Genomic DNA, 20,472 nt, shown 5'->3' with positions numbered 1-20,472 from the left:
ACAACAACAAAAAGATTTCTAAGAAATTGCTAATGATTTCAGATGTTCACCAGGAGCCTTTAAGTTCAACTATACTTAAACCATGTTAAATACATTAGGCATTTAATTAATTTTTAAATTTTTATTAGAGTGCATAAGGGGAGGGTTGAGGGTTGGAGGGATGTTATGGGGGGGAAGCCATTGTAATCAATATTCTGTACTTTGGAAACTTATATTCATTAAATAAAAGTTAAAATTTTTTTTATTAAATAATTTTATTAAATAAATTTAACTAAATAGCTCTGGCACATGGATTTCATAATTTCAATTGATAACTTGGAGTACCTCAGTAAAATAACCATGAGCTAAGGGAAATTTTAACTATCTAACAGAGCACCTCAAAAATGGTGGACTAATATCAGAATGCTTTTGTAGATTTACAAGACAGTGTAACTCTCAGCAAAGGGTTTTTTTCTTTAAGCAAATAGTGTTGCTAAGACAATGAGGCAAAGTTAGAAGGCATTTCTGGTAAATCAATGAATTACATGTGAGAAAAATCAACGAGGAGGCTGGCGCCGTGGCTCACTAGGCTAATCCTCCGCCTGCAGCGCCAGCACTCTGGGTTCTAGTCCCAGTTGGGCGCCGGTTCTGTCCCGGTTGCTCCTCTTCCAGTCCAGCTCTCTGCTGTGGCCCGGGAGGGCAGTGGAGGATGGCCCAGGTCCTTGGGCCCTGCACCTGCACAGGAGACAAGGAGGAAGCACCTGGCTCCTGGCTTTGGATCAGTGCAGTGTGCCGGCCGTAGCGGCCATTTGGGGTGTGAACCAACAGAAGGAAGACCTTTCTCTCTCTCTCTCACTGTCTAACTGTGCCTGTCCAAAAAAAAAAAAAAAAAAAAAATCAATGAGGAAATGGCTGTCAAAGTAGAAATCAGTAAAAACCAAAAAGTTACGATTTTGTTAAGTGAATTCAAATAAAGAGATGGAAACTTGAGAAGCAACAGGAAATAGTGTTAATTTGAATAAAGGACTATTTTTAAATGTTTCTGAGGAAATTTTGGTGACAAGAACATGAAATGGTAACATATAAAGTTTTAATAGTTTGAACTCAATTAGTGTGTGTATATAATATGTACATACATACACACATATATACATACACATACATACACACACTTTACATCAAAACGAACATAGGAAACAGTACCATTTTTAATGACTGCCTCTGACTTGTTAGACCATGGGTGATTCCCTGCCTACTATCTACAGTGCTGAGTTTATCAAGCTCTTTATGGCAGTGATTACAAGGATATCTTGTGCAGTCAGAAAGATCTGAGAGTCACTCCTCATTCTGCCACTTACTCTAGAGACACCTTGGTTAGGGACAAATTGTTTAAGTCCTACCTATCTATTTGCTTGTCTGCACTATGGGGAGATGGCCCATTCCTGTTCTTCAAAGGATGGTTGTGGTGGACTGAAGGATGGGCTACGAAAAGCTCAAAAACATGAGCTTCTGTTATCATCAGAAAAAAGGTTTGTTCTGTTCTTTTCATTTTCCTTAAATAAAGGACTCTTTGTTTTCCTCAGTGACTTATTTTTATTTTAAGGAACGGCTGACAATTGTTTTTTCATGGCATTGGTGTATCATGTGACTTAAAGGTCATTATTTAGGAAAAATAAAATAAAAATTTATTGCTTTATCATAAGTGCTCTTATGATACAGTATTCTGCGAAAAAGGAAGAATCAGAAAGAACAAATTTGTAAACTGTCTCTTTCATTGAAAACATTGCTTTGTTGTTCTTTTATGCCTAGATATCAATCACTGTGCTTTATCTATACTACAAACTTAAAGAATTTCCAAATAATTTGTGTTTAGCATAAATAATCCTCTATAGAGAGTCAGCAAAATGTACATCATACAGCTTGACAGCTGCTAAACTTCAAGTTATAGGAAACTGGAAGCATTTATTAATCCTAAGTGGTTTTCAGTATCATTTCCCAAAGTCTTGCATCAAATGCTCCTGTTAGAGGGGGAGATAAACTTATGTAGTTGAACATGTGTGCAGACAGTTTTAGAACTAAAAGCAGGTTTTGATGTGTAGAATTAATTGCTCAGGTCCAGTAGTGGGTTAAGCCACCATCCCATATCACAGTGCCAATTCAAGTCCGGGCTGCTCTGCTTCCTGTTCAGATCTTTATTTTTTCCCCTTTATTTTATCCTTTAATTTTTATTTAAGGAAGACAAACTTCATGCATTTAATATACACAAATCTGGGAACATGATGATTCTTCCCCTCCACCCATATACTTACCTTTTTTCCTCTCCCTTTCCCATTCTTATTTTATACAAAGGTCAGTTTTCAGTTAATTAATTTTGTACCCATAAGATTAACCCTACACTAAGTAAAGAGTTCACAAAATAGTATGAAAAAAAGACAACAGAACAAAAACAAACAAGATGTCAAATGTCAAGTTAAGAGCTGTTCAAAATCATCACATCTCAAGGTATCAGTTTCACTCTTATATATTACATTTTTGTTACTCTATTAATTGCCACAGATCAGCAAGATCATATGATATTTGTCTTTTCGTGACTGGCTTATTTCACTAAGTACAATGGTTTTCAGTTGCATCCATTTTGTTGCAAACAACAGGACTTCATTTTTTTTTTATTTGACAGATAGAGTTAGACAGTGAGAGAGAGAGAGACAGAGAGAAAAGTCTTCCTTCCATTGGTTCACCCCCAAATGGCCACTATGGCTGGTACCACGCCGATCTGAAGCCAGGAGCCAGGTGCTTCCTCCTGGTCTCCCATGTGGGTGCAGGCGTCTAAGCACTTGGGCCATCCTCCACTGCCTTCCCAGGCCACAGCAGAGAGCTGGACTGGAAGAGGAGCAACTGGGACTAGAACCTAGCTCCCATATGGGATGCCAGTGCTGCAGGCAGAGGATTAAGCAAGTGAGCCATGGCGCCGGCCCTAGGACTTCATTTTTTAACTGTTGGGTAGTATTCCATACTGTGTATATATATATATATATATATATATATATATATATATATATATCATAATTTCTTAATCCAGTATTCAGTTGATGGACATCTGGGTTCATTCCATATCTTGACTATTGTAAATTGAGCTGAAATGAACATGGGGGTACAGATCACTCTTTCATATGCTGATTTCAATTTCTTTGGATAAATTCCCAGGAGTGGGATGGCTGGGTCATATGGTAGGTCTATATTCAGATTTCTAAGTTATCTCCGTATTGACTTTCATAATGGCTGCACCAGTTTACATACCCACCAACAATGGATTAGGGTACCCTTCCCCCCACATCCTTGCTAGCATTTGTTGTTTGTTGGTTTCTGTATGAGAGCCATTCTAACGGGAGGTGAAACCTCATTATGTTTTTGATTTGCATGTCCCTGATAGCTAGTGATACTGAACATTTTTTCATGTGTCTGTTGGTCATTTGAATTTCGTCTCTTGGAAAATGTCTGTTCAGGTCCTTTTCCTATTTCTCAACTAAGTTTTGATTTGTACTTGTTGATTTTGTTGAGCTCTTTATAGATTCCAGAAATTAATCTTTTATCAGTTGCATAGTTGGCAAATATTTTCTCCCATTCTGTTGGTTTCCTCTTCACTTTGATGAGTTTTTCTTTTACAGTGCAGAGGCTTCTCCGTTTGATGTAATACTATTTGTTAATTTTGGCTTTGTTGCCTGTGCTTCTGGGGTCTTTTCCAAGAAATATTTCCCCATGCCAAGGTCTTGAAGAGTTTCCCCAATGTTCTCTAGTAATTTGATGGTATCAGGTCAGAGATTTAGGTATCTGATCAATTTTGAGTGGATTTTCAGCTTCTTTTTAATATGCATAGAATGCAGTGAAACAAGGCCCGAGTGCTTGGACCCATGCTACCCATGTGGGAGACCTGAATACAGCTTCCAGCTCCCGGCTTCAGCCCGGCCCAGCCCTGGCTGTTTTGGCCATTTGGGAAGTGAACCAGAGGTTGGATGATCTCTCTATGATGTCCCCACCTACCCTGTAACTCTTTCACATAGATATAAAAAATATTAAAAAAAAAACTTCTCAAAATCTTTAATGTGTTAATAAGCTTCCTGAGTTTTAAATTATGATTTTTTTAGGTTATAAAATTTATATTGCCACATAATACGCACAGGTTGAATAACTCTTACCTGAAATGCTTGGGACCAGAGGCATTTCATATTTTGGAGGCTTTTGCCTTTTGGAATATTTACATAGACTTTACCTGTTGAGCAGCCCTAATCTGAAAATCCAAAGTCCAAAATGCTCCAAAGTCCAAAACTATGAGTATCATGTTGGCATTCAAAACTCTTTTGATTTCAGAGCACAATGCCTGCTGGTATGTTACCCTTCAAAAAGAGCATGAGAAAAGAAAATTTCACTGCTAATCACTGGATCCAGCATTTCAGGGAGAATTCTGGGGTGTAGTAAGGCATGTGGTAGAAATGCCAGGGAGCACAGAGACTCAGGATAGCCTTATAGGGAAGGGAATAAAGCAAACTGCACCGACCACCCCATTTCCACAGATGGCATCAACCTTGAACCCAGAAGGACTTACATGGTAGAGAAATTGGTAACAGGAGGCTCTGAGTAGTTCTTACTAATGCCACAGTATTTCCTTCTGGAGAAGCCAATAGCACTGTCCAATCCTGAGCCTAGTTTTGGGATCTGCTGGGGAATTTATGCCTAGCCCATTTTGTATCCTCTCTCATCCAGGCTCCAGCTTCCCAGCACCATCCTAAGGTCCTACCAATATGTGGTTCCAACAAGTGTCCAGGCAACCCTACCCACCCACTCTTAGCCTGAGAAGCAGCTGGGGCCCACGTCTCCACAGCTCCAGGAGGTAGCTGGGCAGTTGCCCTAAGCAGCTCCCCCTGAGAAGGCTGTGCAAAGTCACCCACGCAGTCCACAGACACTGACAGTGCCTTACCCTTATTTCTAAGAATGCTGAACTGTGTCTATTCAGGCCAACTAAGGCAAAATTGTCCCTGCATAGCTCCTAGAAATTGATAGGCATTCTACCCTCACTGCAGGACAAACCATGCCATGCTGACCTACACCTGTCAGAGTGGTCTTATGAAATTGACAGGCCCATCATCTTCACAAGTGAGCCAGTGGCACCTCATGTGCTTGAACCCACCAGAATAGCACTGTCCCCATGAAATTCATGAAAATTGTCATATTCATCATGTCTATGGCCTTAAGAACCATACTCAGAACTGCTGGCAAATCCACCTAAGAGAGTTGTACACAGCTACCAGAAAAATCTCTTAACCCCCAGAAGCCTTGGCTAATGGGACACACAGGAAAACACCAACACTGATTACGATTTTAGAAGCTAAATAGTGCTTGTATTAATTCACGCACATGAAGCCAGTGATAAAACAGCCTATTCAGCTGACACCCTAGTCTTCATGACCAGAAAATCTTCAGTGATGAAAGCCGCCCTATAAAACTGGTGCAGGAAATTTATCAGTCAGATGCACAAAAAGCAGCACAGGGAAACATAAGTCAGAGTAACTGTCACTGCCAAAAAAACAAAGTAACTTCAGCAACAGACTCCTACCCCCCCCCAAGGAAATTAACTTATGAAACTCATATCAGATTTCTCAACAGAAACCTTACAGGTCAGGAGAGAATTAGATGATATATTCAAAATCCTGAAATGAAAAAAAATGCCAACCAAGAATACTATACCCAGCAAAGCCACTCTTCAGAAATAAAGGAAAAGTACTTTCCAAGACAAGCAGAAACTACCAGACCAGCTTTACAAGAAATTAAGAGAGTCCTACATCTAGAAGCAGACGAATGATAACTCTGATCATGAAAAGAAGTGTAAGAATAAAACTGACTTGTATAGTAGATACACAAAGGAGTAAGAAAAAGGAATCAAAGCTTCCTAATACAGAAACCCACCAAATCATAAGGATTAACAACAAAAGAAGAAAGGAACAAAGGATATACAAAACAACCAAAAAAATTTAACAAAATCATAGGAGTAAATCCATGCCTATCAACAATAACACTGAATATAGTTGGATTAAACCCCTAACAAAAAGATATAGACCAGTAAAAAGGGTTAAAAACAAAGCACTGATACGTTAATTACCAAAAACTTACTTTTCCAGTAAAGATACACATAGACAAAGTGAAGGGATGGGAAAAGATAATGTAAACTCAAGGTAAGCAGAGGTAGCTATACTTATATCCAATGAAACATATTTTAAGTAAAAAACTATAAAAAGGATAAGGAAGGTCACTGTGTAATGATGAAAAAATCCATTCAATAAGAGAAAATATCAATTATAAATATATAGATACACCAGGTTATAGAGTACTCGACTGCATACAGAAAACATTTTACTTAAAGGAAGGGATAGAGGTTAACACAATTATAATTGGGGACTTCAACACCTCAGACCATCCAAAGAAATGTTAAGCTATACTGTAGACTAAATGGACTAATAGATGTTTACAGAACATTTCATCCAATAGCTGCAGAATTCTCCCATCAGTACATGGAACATCCTCCAGGATAAGCACATGTTAGGGCATAAAACAAGTCTGTAGGAATTTTGAAGAAATTGTATCATGTATCTTCTCTGACTACATGGAATGAAACTGGAAATATAAAACACAACAAGGAGACCTTTAGAAATTGTACAAAATACATGGGTACTTAATGCCATGATTTTGAATGATCCATTGATCAATGAAGAAGTGAAAAGGGAAGTTTTAAAGTTTAAAGTTTCTGGAAGCAAACAAAAATGAAAATACAACATCCTGAAACCTATGTGATAAAGCAAAATCGGTGCTAAGAAGGAAATTTATAGAAAGAAGAAAGATCTCAAATAAACAACCTTACAATGCAACTCAAGGAACTAGAAAAACACCAAAAATTGAGCCCAAAATTAGCTGAATGAAATAAATAGCAAAGATCAAAGAAACACATCAAGTAGATAAAAAGCAATGCAAAAAGATCAATGAAATAAAGTTTTTCAAAAAGATAAACAAAATTGACAAACTATAGCTTGACTATTGTAAAAGGGAAAACTCAAATAAATAAATGCAGAGATGAGAACAAGACATTATAACTGACACCACAGGGGCTGGAACTATGGTGAATAGGTTAAACCTCTGCCTGCAGTGCTGGCATCCCACATGGGCACCAGTTTGAGTCTCAGCTGCTCCATTTCCAATCCATCTCGCTGCTAAAGGCCTGTGAAGGCAGTGGAAGATGGCCCAAGTGCTTGGAAAGTGAACCAGCAGATGGAAGGCCTTTCTCTCTTTGTCTCTCTCTGCTAATTCTGCCTCTCAAATAAAGCTCTAAAAAACAAACAAAAAACCCCCTGACATCACAGAAATATGAAGATTCATTATGAACTATTACAAACAACCAAATACCAACACTTGGAAAATAAATAGATAAATGTCTAGACTCTGCCCACCAAAACTCAACCAGGAGGGCACAGAAAACCCGAACAGACTAATAAATGAGTAACAAGATTGAGTTAGTAATTAAACATATCCTAATAAAGAAAGGCCCAGGATGATATCACTGTTGAATTTTACCAAACTTTTGAAGAACTAACACCATTTATTTCAAACTATTCCAAAAGAAATATTGAAAGAGAAAGACCTCTTTCAAAAAAGGCCAGCATTACTCTGATAACAAAACCAGACAAAGACACAACAGAAAAAAGAAAACTATAGACCAGCATCTCCAAAAAACTTAGATGCTACAATTCTCGACAAAATACTAGCAAACTCAATCCAACAAGCATATCAAAAACATCATACACTGTGATCAGGTAGGTCTTAGAAGTTCTTGAAGGTATGGAAAGAGAGAATGGGTTAGAAGGCCTTTTTAGTGAAATAATCAAAGAAAGGAAAACTGCCCTAATTTGGAAAAAGAAAGGAAAGTCCAAGTATAGGAAGCACACAAACTCCTAACAAACATGACCAGAAAAGTCTTAACCATGACACATTGTAGTCAAATTCTCCACAGTAAAACATAAGATTTTAAGATGTGAATGAGAGAATTGCCAGATTACTTTTAGAATATTTCCAATTAAACTCACAACTGACTTCTAATCAGAAACCTTTCAGGCTAGGAGAGAATGGTGAGAGATAGTCCAAGTCTTAAGAGAAAAAACTGGCAAAGCAGAATACTATACTCTGCAAAACTCCAATCTGTGAATGAAGGTAAGCATCCAGCCCTACAAAAGATGCTTAATGTTGTGCTACACACAGAAACATGGTCATCACTACAAAGTAAAGTGAAGGCAGAAAAACTCCCAGGAAAGTACAAAGAGAATCCAAAGTAAACAATAGAAATATTTATGCAAAACCATAGGGCCAAGTTGTTACTTATCAATAGTCACCTTGAATGTAAATGGCCTCAACTCTCCAGTAAAAAGATACAGACTGGCTGAATAGATTAAAAAATAAAACCCAGAGCTGGTGCTGTGGTAAAGCCACTGCCTGCAGTGCTGGCATCCCATATGGGCACCTGTTCGAGTCCCAGCTGCTCTACTTCTGATCCAACTCCCAATTCCTTGAGCCCCTGCACCCACGTGGGAGACCTGGAAGAAGCTCCTGGCTTGGGTTGAGCCATGAGGACATAGAAAACCTAAACAGACCCATAACCTAGAAATTGAATCAGTAATAAAGACCCTCCCAGCAAAGAAAAGCCCACGACTGGATGGCTTTACTATTGAATTCTACCAGACATTCAAAGAAGAATTAACTCCAATTCTTCTCAAGTTATTCAAAATAATTGAAAGGGAGGGAATCTTTCCAAACTCCTTATATGAAGCCAGCCTTGCCTTAATTCCTAAACCTGAAAAAGATACAACAGATAAAGAGAACTATATACCAATTTCTTTGATGAATATAGACACAAAAATCCTCAAAAAAATACTAGCCAATCAAATCTAATAACACATCAGAAAGATCATTCACCTGGACCAAGTGGGATTTATCTTGGTATACAGGGATGGTTCAACATTCACAAATCAATCAATGTTATACACTGCATTAACAAACTGGAGAATAAAAACCATATGATTATCTCAATAGATGCTGAGAAAGCACCTGATAAAATCTAATACCCTTTCATGATGAAAACTTTAAGCAATTGTGTATAGAAGGAACATTCTTCAACACAATCAAGGCAATTTATGACACACCAATGGCCAGCATCCTATTTAATGGGGGGAAAAGTTGGAACCATTTCCACTGAGAACTGGAACTAGACAAAGATGCCCACTCTCACCACTGCTATTAAACGCTGTATTGGAAGTTTCAGCCAGAGCCATTAGACAAGAAAAAGAGATAAAAGGGATAAAAATTGGCAAGGAGGAAGTCAAACTATCCCTATTTGCAGATGACATGATTCTATATACAGGGGATCCAAAAGACTGTACTAGAGACAATTGGAATTTATAGAAGTATTTGCTAAAGTGGCAGGATATAAAATCAACACACAGAAAATAAGTAGCCTTTGTATATACAGACAATGCCATGACTGAGAAAGAACTTCTAAGATCAATTCCATGCACAATAGCTACAAAAAAATCAGTATGTTAGAATAAATTTAACCAAGTATGTCAAAGATCTCTATGATGAGAATTACAAAACATTAAATAAATAGAAGAAGATACAAAAAATGGAAAATTCTTCCATGTTATGAATTCAAAGAATCATCAAAATGTCCACAATACCAAAAGCAATTTACAGATTCAATGCGATACCAATCAAAACACCAAGGACATTCTTCCCAGATATAGAAACAATGATGCTAAAATTCATATGGAAACACAGGAGACCCTAAATAGCTAAGCAATCTTATATAACAAAAACAAAGCCAGAGGCATCACAATACCAGATTTCAAGACATACTACAGGGCCGGCGCCGTGGCTCAATAGGCTAATCCTCCGCCTTGTGGCGCCAGCACACCGGGTTCTAGTCCCGGTCAGGGCACCGGATTCTGTCCCGGTTGCCCCTCTTCCAGGCCAGCTCTCTGCTGTGGCCAGGGAGCACAGTGGAGGATGGCCCAAGTGCTTGGGCCCTGCACCCGCATGGGAGACCAGGAGAAGCACCTGGCTCCTGCCTTTGGATAGGTGCGGTGCGCCGGCCACAGCGCGCCAGCCGTGGCCATTGGAGGGTGAACCAACGGCAAAGGAAGACCTTTCTCTCTGTCTCTCTCTCTCACTGTCTACTCTGCCTGTCCAAAAAAAAAAAAAAAAAAAGACATACTACAGGTCAGTTATTATCAAAACAGCCAGATACTGGTACCAAAACAGATGGGTAGACCAATGGAACAGAATAGAAACACCAGAAATCAACCCGTGCATCTACAACCAACTTATATTTGACAATGAGTTAAAAATCAACCCCTGGTGCAAGGACAGTGTCTTCAACAGAGTTGGGAAACTGGATCTCTAAATGAAGAAGTAAGAAGCAAAATACCTACTATACACCTTATATAAATATCCACTCAAAATGGATAAAAGACCTACATCTATGACATGATACCATCAAATTATTAGAGAACATTGGGGAAACCCTGCAAGACATTGGCATAGGCAAAATGTTCTTGGAAAATACCTCAGAGGCACAGGCAATCAAATTCAAAATTGACAAATGGAATACATCTAAAAGTTCACAGGAAAGTATAATTAAAATGTAATGTGCATTTTCTATAAACATTTTGAATCTCCCTTTTATTTAATTTAACCAAGGAAGCAAATTATCTCTATAATAGTAATCACAAAATCACTGATGAAATATATTGAAAATGACAAAAAAATGAAAGACATCTATATTCACGGATTGGAATAATTAATATTGCTAAAATGTCCATACAACCCAAAGTGACCTACAGATTCAACCCAATTCCCATCAAAATACCAATGGTTATATCATAAGTCCACGGTATTTATAGTATTTAATAAAAAAACCTCTTCATATTATTTAGCCCAATTCTCTTTATCAATACTATGAGAAGACATACATCCCTCTCATTCTTTACATTTTTGTTTTTTTATTTTTTTGCCAGGCAGAGTTAGACAGTGAGAGAGAGACAGACACAGAGAGAGTTACAGACAATGAGAGAGAGACATAGAGAAAGGTCTTCCTTCCATTGGTTCACTCCCCTAATGGCCGCTATGGCCGGCGCTGCGCCAATCTGAAGCCAGGAGCCGGGTACTTCCTCCCGGTCTCCCATGTGGGTGTTGGGACCCAAACACTTGGACCATCCTCCACTGCCTTCCTGGGCTACAGCAGAGAGCTGGACTGGAAGAATAGCAACCGGGACTAGAACCTGGGGTGCTGGCACCGCAGGTGGAGGATTAACCAAGTGAGCCACAGCGCTGGCCTCTTTACATTGTTTTTAAACACATGAAAGAATGCAGGGTAATTCTTGATCCTCCTTGTCTTTCTTCAGGATCATTATTTCATACTTCCTTGAGTTATTTTCAAATATTTGCTACCAATCTTGCAAGCCATTTTTTGTTTACTTGCCTAATGGTGACTTGTAATGAAAATATTAGATGATCCATTTTATTATGGAGGAGTTAGAATTTATTTTCCCTTGCCCTTTCATTTAAGCCACAAAGGGTCAAACAGAAAGTGATCTATTCACATAAGTTTCAAGAGAAGAGAATTATCTCAAACTCTCAAGGAAAAAGAACCAGGTCCTGAACAATGACAAAATAATACCAAGTTCAAATGTTAGTCCCAATAAGTACCCAAATAAAATTTCTAGTTTGCTTAAGTAATGGTCACATACATTTTGATATTACTTAATATTTTAGTTCATTCAAATGACAATGTAGATTAAACCAAAGTATCACACCTGAAATATTAAGCTAATGACACCAAATTTTTGCTATATTTTCAAAAATCTTTAAAATATAGAGTATTTTAGTTATATCACATAGAAAATGTTTAACATGTTAATAGAAAACTGAAGATGTTGTAGAGGGATATAATTTACCACTCATGATATTTTCATTTGTTTTATTTCACTTTGCATACCTACATTTTTTGATATAACAGGAAATAACATTTACACATTCTTTTGGTTTGTAATTTGAATTGTATCAGTTTTATCATTTTGTTTGCACAATTCATATTTGTTTCATAGCAGTATAGTGAGATGAACTCGAGAAATTTATGTCCCTGATTTTATGATAGTGCAAATGCAAGCAACATCACTGGTTTATATCACCATTGGGGGCAGAGGGGACTGTCTGAGAGAGCGTGTGACCTTTAAAAAGGGTCCACCCCAGAAAGACGCTACTCTGCATCTGTATTCCCTTTCTGTAACAGCAACATTCATGAGTCCATTCTGAAAATACTGAAGTTAATATGACGGTTCTAAAAAAAATATAAGCTTACTGGGTCCAAAAAATTTTTGAAATCTATGTAGTTTTTTCATAATACATTTTTTTCATGAACTTTCTAAAGGTCCTTTATATTTAATTGAGAGTCATTTTAAGAAGAGTTCAAATAAAAATGGTGATTTTATCATGTATTATGTTGATGGTGGTAGAATTCTACATATTATTAGAGCATATATTATATGATTTTATCATTGATCAGCTTTTCATTGAAATTCTCAGAGTGCTTTTATATATGCATGTGCATTTGTGTATTTAACTAATTGAAACGGAAAAGGAACATTTGGATTTTTAAACCTATTATCAAAACATACACTATTTTCAGAAGCTAGATTACACTCAACAGATAAAAATTCAGAGAAAATAATAACATAACAAGACTTACTGAACTATCAAAGGTTTGTCAGCAAAAATGAAGGGTTTGGCCAATATAGCAGATATTGCATGGTGTTTTGCTCTAGATTTCAATACTAATCCTCTGTCACCAGGTACTCGGTTTTCTTTCAACTCTTCTATTTCCCATCTTCCTAAAAAATAAAGCAAAGGAAATTAAACTAAAGAAGAAAACACTAACTTAAATTATTTGTCAGTAGTTGTAGTTTTTTTTCTATGAAGTTAGATTTGGGCAAAATGAAACCAATACTGATATATATAAACCAATATACTGATATATATCTCTGTAACTCTATGTATGCCTGCTCTGTTTCATTTTCCTATCACAAGAGGTTACATTTTCTTAATAAAGTTCTAGTTTGTGAAAACTAATGAACAGCAAATGCTATAATATCTGATTGAGGCACTTTTAAACTGGGTTAGTTTGGTTTTCTCTGAGTGACTCTTTAATGTAGTGAATTATAAAATGTGGTTTGTCTGCTAGGGTCTATCAATACTGTACTTTTAATTAGTTCAATGATTTATGAGGCAGAGATAAAGATAGAAAAAGAGAGGGAGAGAAAGAGATTGAGAATATTTGCCCATATGCTGATTCACTTTCCATTTGCCTACAATGACACAGCCTGGGAGTCAGGAGAAAGAAGCCGGGAACTCATGGCAGGTCTCCCACATGGGTGGCAGGAAGCCAATCACTTGAGCCATCGCTATCTCTCAGGGTCTGCATCAGCAGGAAGCTGGAGTCAAAAGCTAGAGCCAGGTATTGAACCCAGGTACTTTGATGTGGGACACAGTTATCTTAGTGTCTCAACTGCTAGGCCAAATGCCTACCCCTTACACAGCATTTTTAAAATGAGAGGTTTTAAAACAACATGAGACAAACTGCATTCTTTACTCAAAATGTGTAAACTGGCTCTATTTATTGTACTTTGAAATGGTTAGTGTTCATCAGCCACTTTTTTTACATTAGTCATTGCAGGGATTTAAATTTTACTTTGAAAAACTAAACAATTCACACAAACCTTTCCCAGGCTAATGCAATTAGCTCTCAGAACTCATGGCTGCATTTATGCACATCTTGTTGGGCTCCCTGTAGCTCAAAAGTCACACTGGAGTCTATTTCCTCTTTTTTTTAAGAACATGAATTTAATCTGTGGAAACTCTTCTAATTTTGAAAATTACAGACATTGTCTTTTACAGAACTAAATTCAGTAAAACCTGCTATTTCCCAGTGCTGTGTCAACACCAAATATTGATTAATGAACACTTTTGAATCACAGATGCCCTTGTATTACTTTTTTTCTTCTTAAAACAATGATGTTGGATTAGCAATGTCTATGAATCAAAGAAGGATAATTTTTGGTCTATCACTGTGTATACCTGTATACTTTATAGCACATTAAATTTTTTTTTAAGTTTCTAAGTTTCTACCCACCTCCTAATTTTAGTTGTTTTATAGTGTTTTTTGTTAAATAATCATAAAACTTTGAGTATCGACTTTGTGCCAGACCCTGGTTTTTTCTTTTCAACTTTTATTTAATAAATATAAATTTCCAAAGGACAACTTTTGAATTATAGTAGCTTTTCCCCCATAACCTCCCTCCCACCTACAACCATCCCATCTCCCACTCCCTCTTCCATCCCATTCTTCATCATGATTCATTTTCAATTATCTTTATATACAGAAGATCAACTTAGTATATACTAAGTAAAGATTTCAACACACAAAGACACACAAAGTACAGAGTATTGTTTGAGTAGTAGTTTTACCATTAATTCTCATAGTACAACACATTAAAGGCAGAGGTCCTACATGGGGAGCAGGTGCACAGTGACTCCTGCTGTTGATTTAACAATTGACACTCTTATTGAGAACGTCAGTAATCACCCGAGGCTCTTGTCATGAGCTGCCAAGGCTATGGAAGCCTCTTGAGTTCACCAACTCTGATCTTATTTAGACAAGGCCATAGTCAAAGTGGAAGTTCTCTCCTCCCATCAGAGAAAGGTACCTCCTTCTTTGATGGTCGGTTCTTTCTGCTGAGATCTCACTCACAGAGATCTTTCATTTTGTCTTTTTTTTTTTTTTTTTTTTTTTTTTTTTTTTTTTTTTTTTTTTTTGCCACAGTGTCTTGGCTTTCCATGCCTGCAAAACTCTCATGAGCTTTTTAGCCAGATCTGATTGTGTTAAGGACTGATTCTGAGGCCAGAGTACTGTTTAGGGCTTTTGCCTTTCTATGAGTCTGCTGTGTTTCCTGCTTCCTATGTAGGATCATTCTCTCCTTTTTAATTCTATCAATTATTTGCAGACACTTCTTTTGTATGAGTAATAAATTATTATCAACCTGAGGTTTGATAATGGTCTGATTTCAAGAAGCAGAAATTTTATCTTTTGATTTTTAAAGATATTGATACTAACAAAATTTTTCTTCCAATTACATACTTAGATTTATCATCAAAGAAAAAGGTAGCAGTTGACATTTTAATTTTAGAAAAAACAAGTTTTTTTCTCACTCCAAATTAAACAGTAACTTCCTCTTAACTGAATCATTTGCCCAAATTATGGACAGTAGTGAAAAATACAAATTCTGTAATAAACAAAATTTCACAAAGACTTTTCATTCATTTTGGTGTAGAGGGTTAAGCTGCTTCCTGCAAGCTGGCATCCCATATGGGCATTGTTTCATGTCCTACCTGCTGTACTTCTGATCCAGCTCCCTGGTAATGCACCTGGGAAATCAGCAGAAAATGACCCAAGTTCTTGGGCCCTGCTACCCACCAAGGGAGATCCAGATGGAGTTTCAGGCTCCTGGCTTTGGCCTCGCTCAGCACTGGCAGTTGTAGCCATTTGGAGGGTGAACCAGCCAATGGAAAATCTCTATTCCTCCCTTTCTCTCTGTAACTCTGGCTTGCAAATAAATAAATAAACCATTTTTATAAAAAAAAGAATTGGTTTTTATAATACATTTATACTTCTTTTAATAATCTGAAAATTTTAAGCAATTTCCCTCCACACATCTGCTTACTCCTGAAAAACCTGAAATGAGATTGACTCAGGTGGTCTTTAATAGAAACTGGGATTCACACTGTGAGTACTAAATATTCTGACAAAGAAATCTGTTACTGGTTTCAACTGACCACTAACATGCCACACTGCTACTATCAATCCCTAAATTAGAAATTTCAGAACCTGGAGCTTCAGTAGATTCCATATTTTCCTAAGCTGTTTTTATAAAGATTTATTTATTTATTTGAAAGGCTGAGTTACAGAAAGTGAGAGAGAGAGTGATGGAGAAACAGATCTTCCATCTGCTGGTTCACTCCCCTATGGCTCCAATGGCCAAAGTCAGGCTGATCAGAAGCTAGGAGCCAGGAGCTTCTCCCAGGTCTCCTACATGGGTGCAGGGGCCCAAGAACTTGGGCCATCTTCTGCTGCTTTCCCAGGTACATTAGCAGGGAGCTAATGTGGAGCAGTTGGGACTTGAACCAGTGGTGCCCATATGGGATGCTGGCACTTCAGGCAGCGACTTATCCTGCTACACCACAGCACCAGCCTCCTAGGCTGTTTTTAAAAAATCAATAAACATCAGTCCAGACAGCACAGCTAATCACAGAATGCTGGCAAACTTCTGAGTGGCAGCCTTTAATGTTTTAATAGTAATATAATATTATAAAATTATGAAAGTGAAGAATTTATAGAAAATGATGCCACCCATACTCTCAGCAGCTTGGCTCCAAATATTTCAATAGTGTCACTTTCCAGGTGATTGTATGACATATTTGTTTTTTTTTTTTTCAGGAATTACTTATTTGTTTGAAAGGGAGATGAGAAGGGAGTGAGAGTGAGAAAGGGAGAGGGAGATCTTTCATCTACTGGTTCATCCCCAAATGACCACAATCAGTGGAACAGGTCCAGGCTGAAACCAGGAGCCTGGGGAACTCCATCTGGATCTTTTGCATGGATAACAGGGGCCCAAACACTTAGGCTGTCTTCTGCTGCTTTCAGAGGCACATTAGCAGGGAGCTGGATTGGAAGCAGAGCAGCCAAGGCTCAAATCAGTGCTCTTACACGGGATGCGAGCATTGCAGAGCACTGCTTAACTGGCTGCGCCACAACACTGGCCCCTTGTGGCAATTATAAACCTTCTGCATTTGCACACCCAGTTGAACCTTTGTATGTATTTGTTGAACTGAGTTATTTATTCAAATACCTAAAGTTTAATAAGATAATATAAATGATACTTGGGCACAAAAAAGATGTTTGATTTTGCTTGCTTGCTTTTTAATTTTAAGCTGAGGGGTGAAAAAACTCATTTAACCATTAAAATTCCTTTTTGCCTAGTAAGAAACAGACACTTGAAACTCACCCTTAAGATAGACCACATCTTAATTTCAGGGAAGCTCTGTCAGTGGATTCTTAAAAAACACAAAATTAAAATAAGTACCCACCTAACGCTCTTGGGAAAACTGTGAAGTACTGAATGTCCATGTTTCAAGCCAAGCATTCTGTCTGATAACACATGCTGTATTTGTGCAGATATACTGTACACAGCATGGCATGACTTGGCAGATTTACTGTGTCTTTGGGGCAAGTTATTCTCTTCTGTAAATGGAGACTATGGCAGTGCTACTTGTTCTTTACATATAGTGGTGTTCTTGATGGAGTAGATAAGCACAAGGATCTGCTGGGATGGAGGACACTTTTTGCAGAGGAAAACATAAGGGTGTGATCTTTATCTTATATCAAAACTGACACTATGGAAAGGAAATAGATGGCTGACATCCCACACAGGCCATTACTGCTTTGTTGTTCTGATGCAATGGTCTGTTGGGGTCTGAGTGTGAGGCTACATGCTAGAGGCACTTCCTGCCATCCGTCACCTTGACAAGAGGCTCATCTTGCTCTAGGATACACTAAAGAGGAAGCTGGTTTAAGACTAGAAGGAAGAAATTCTCTTGTAGTCCTGTTAGGGGAACAAAGATGACCCTTGTCACCTTGTAATGCACTTCCTTCTCAAAACCTGGAGATGATCCTATTACAGTCTGTGAAAATAGATGTGTGGGCTTCAGAAGCAGCCATGTACTTTGCAGCTCTCATTCATCAGCCTTTGTTTTGTACTTGTTAGGAGAATCTTACCATAAATCATAATCTGATCTTGCTGTGCCCATGCTTGAGCTGGAATGACAGTAGCCAGAAACAGTGCTCAGGAAATTAAAGAAAATAACTACAATGGAGTGAAAATCCAACTGTTCTGAGTTAGAAAACTGGATGGTGACTCAAGAATGGGATTTCCAGAAATACTAAAGAAGGACTAGATAAAAGGCTGAACATTTTCTTGTGAGACAGGGTAAGGTTCTGGGCCAACATAATTTAATGGAAATACAATCACAAAAGCTAGTGAACTCTGGGTCGTATTGGTTATATTTAATATTTAAATAAATATTTTACCATCATATATAGAAATCTCTGCATCTGAATCATCTTTCTTTGCTTTTGATAAGACCCACCTATAAATAAAATGGAAAACACACATATGTCATTAAAAATAGAATAACAATTTATACATACACACATTAGGAACACAGCAAAAGTTTACCCAGCACAGTCACTGTTCACTCAAAAATAAATTAACATATAGAGGTTAAATAAGGATGCCTATAAATAATCCTGTAAGGCTGGAGTTCAGTCAAATTTTTTTTGACAGGCAGAGTGGACAGTGAGAGAGAGAGACAGAGAGAAAGGTCTTCCTTTTCCGTTGGTTCACCCCTCAATGGCCGCTGTGGCTGGCAAGCTGCACTGATCTGAAGCCAGGAGTCAGGTGCTTATCCTGGTCTCCCATGGGGTGCAGGGCCCAAGCACTTGGGCCATCCTCCACTGCACTCCCGGGCCACAGCAGAGAGCTGGTCTGGAAGAGGAGCAACCGGGACAGAATCCGGTGCCCCAACTGGGACTAGAACCCGGGGTGCCGGTGCAGCAGGCAGAGGATTAGCCTAGTGAGCCGTGGCACCAGCAAGTTAAGTCAAATTTAAAGTCTGCAATTCATTAGCTGCATGCTCACAGACAATATACACTAAGGTTCAGTGTCTTCACCGGTAACACTGTGATAAATATAGAACCTATCTACCTGCTTAGGATAGTGTCCGACACATAATAATCAACAAATTTTCATTTCTATTGTTTCACCCATATTTAAGATGGAACAGTAACTGAGATTGGTCATCTGAACTTAGATCGTTAGTATCTATCCTAGAGAACGAACAAATATTACTCCTCATATTCAAGATGTATATTTCTCTATTTAAATGAATACTCAAATTAAACATTTCTATCAATGACAAAAAACATGTGTTAAGGACCATTTTCACATTGCCAAATAAAGTAATTTAAAAATTCTTATAGATCTGTAGTACAGCTAATTCTCATAGATCAATGACCAATTATTTCAACAAAGCTACTCAAATCAAGGAAAACACTCTCTTCAACTTTTTACTTACCCAGCCAATTTTCCACTATCAAAGGTTTCTGCAAAATATACTTCACCTATGGGTTGAGGTGTCTTATATTTAACCTAGAAAATAAGTTTTAAAAATCTGACATTAGTCATATTCACAAATACTTTCATTAAATGATCTCGTAAGTTAAGAATATTGCATGCAATGGCTATCTAGGGATACAGACAAGGGGCGGCCTGGTCTCCGGCCTCAAGACATTAGAAACACTGTGATGACAAATACTCTGTGTATGGAAACGGAGGATTCTCTGACATTTCCTAACACAGAAGGGATGGGGAAGAATTTTGAGGAGGTCAAGACCTTAGGGTTTTGGTAGATGGCAATATTTGGGGACAAAAATCATAGAAGTAAAGGAAATACCCCAATAAAAAGCATATTAGATGAAAAACTTAATAAACACATGGGTTACTGTAAAATCAACTCTTAAATTTCATTGGTAGGTGACTAAAAGATGATGATATCATTTTCAGAGATTATGAACATAAAAAATAAAAACTCAATGGAAAGAGCACTGGGGAAAAAAAACCAGTTCTTGGTATGATGTGGTTTCAAGTGGCATGTAAGTGTCGGCTGCCATGATGGGGGGTGGTGGTGCTGATGGCGCTGTGGCGGCTCTTTACTCCTAAATGCATCTGTGAGGGAAGTACTCTCATGGTGCCCATTTTACATGCTATGAAACTGGGAGAAACAAAGTAACTCCCCTCCAGTCACACAGATCCTGTGGGACCTAAGTGTATATGAGCCCAGCCTTGCTCTGCACTACTACACTCTTCAGCACTTACCAACAACATACTTTAAGCGATGAAAGACAATGTATTAGCAAATCAACTGATAACTTGAATTGATCATGAATGAAGACAGTGCTGCCCATGGAAATAGATCACTCTGGGTCCTTCCTTTTGTGATTTTACCTGTATGACCATTTAAGTGATTTTTCCTCTGGGCTTTTAGGGAAAAGGGCACAAAAGTATTTTTTCTATTTTCACTGCCACTACCCTTGTCCTCCTAGTCCAGTGTTTCCTATCTTTTTTAAGAACATCAGTAATTAAACAAAATTCCGCATAATTACTGACAGGGTCAAGATTTGGATACCAAAACTGCCAGTCTTCTATGAAGTTTACTCAGGGACAACTTCAGCATTCC

The 20,472-nt window shown here is 37.9% G+C and overlaps 1 protein-coding gene across 2 annotated transcripts in view; it reads right to left on the bottom strand.

The window, feature by feature from the left end:
- The window catches only part of CLGN (calmegin), a 59,282-nt gene that overhangs the window by 21,067 nt on the left and 17,743 nt on the right, over window positions 1-20,472 (bottom strand). For both annotated transcript variants that reach the window (XM_089302459.1, XM_008267419.5), the window contains exons 3-5: window positions 19,312-19,385; window positions 18,266-18,324; window positions 12,815-12,956 (exon numbers count right to left, since the gene is read on the bottom strand). In XM_089302459.1, coding sequence (XP_089158585.1) covers window positions 12,815-12,956; window positions 18,266-18,324; window positions 19,312-19,385 — 275 coding nt within the window. The remainder of the gene's footprint in view (window positions 1-12,814; window positions 12,957-18,265; window positions 18,325-19,311; window positions 19,386-20,472) is intronic.

This window comes from Oryctolagus cuniculus, chromosome 8, assembly GCF_051225735.1.
Source record: "Oryctolagus cuniculus isolate XC-2025 breed Fujian yellow rabbit chromosome 8, ASM5122573v1, whole genome shotgun sequence".
NCBI classification, from domain to species: domain Eukaryota; kingdom Metazoa; phylum Chordata; class Mammalia; order Lagomorpha; family Leporidae; genus Oryctolagus; species Oryctolagus cuniculus.
Note: the sequence above shows the minus strand (reverse complement) of the source record. Positions and strands in the feature narration are given on the sequence as shown.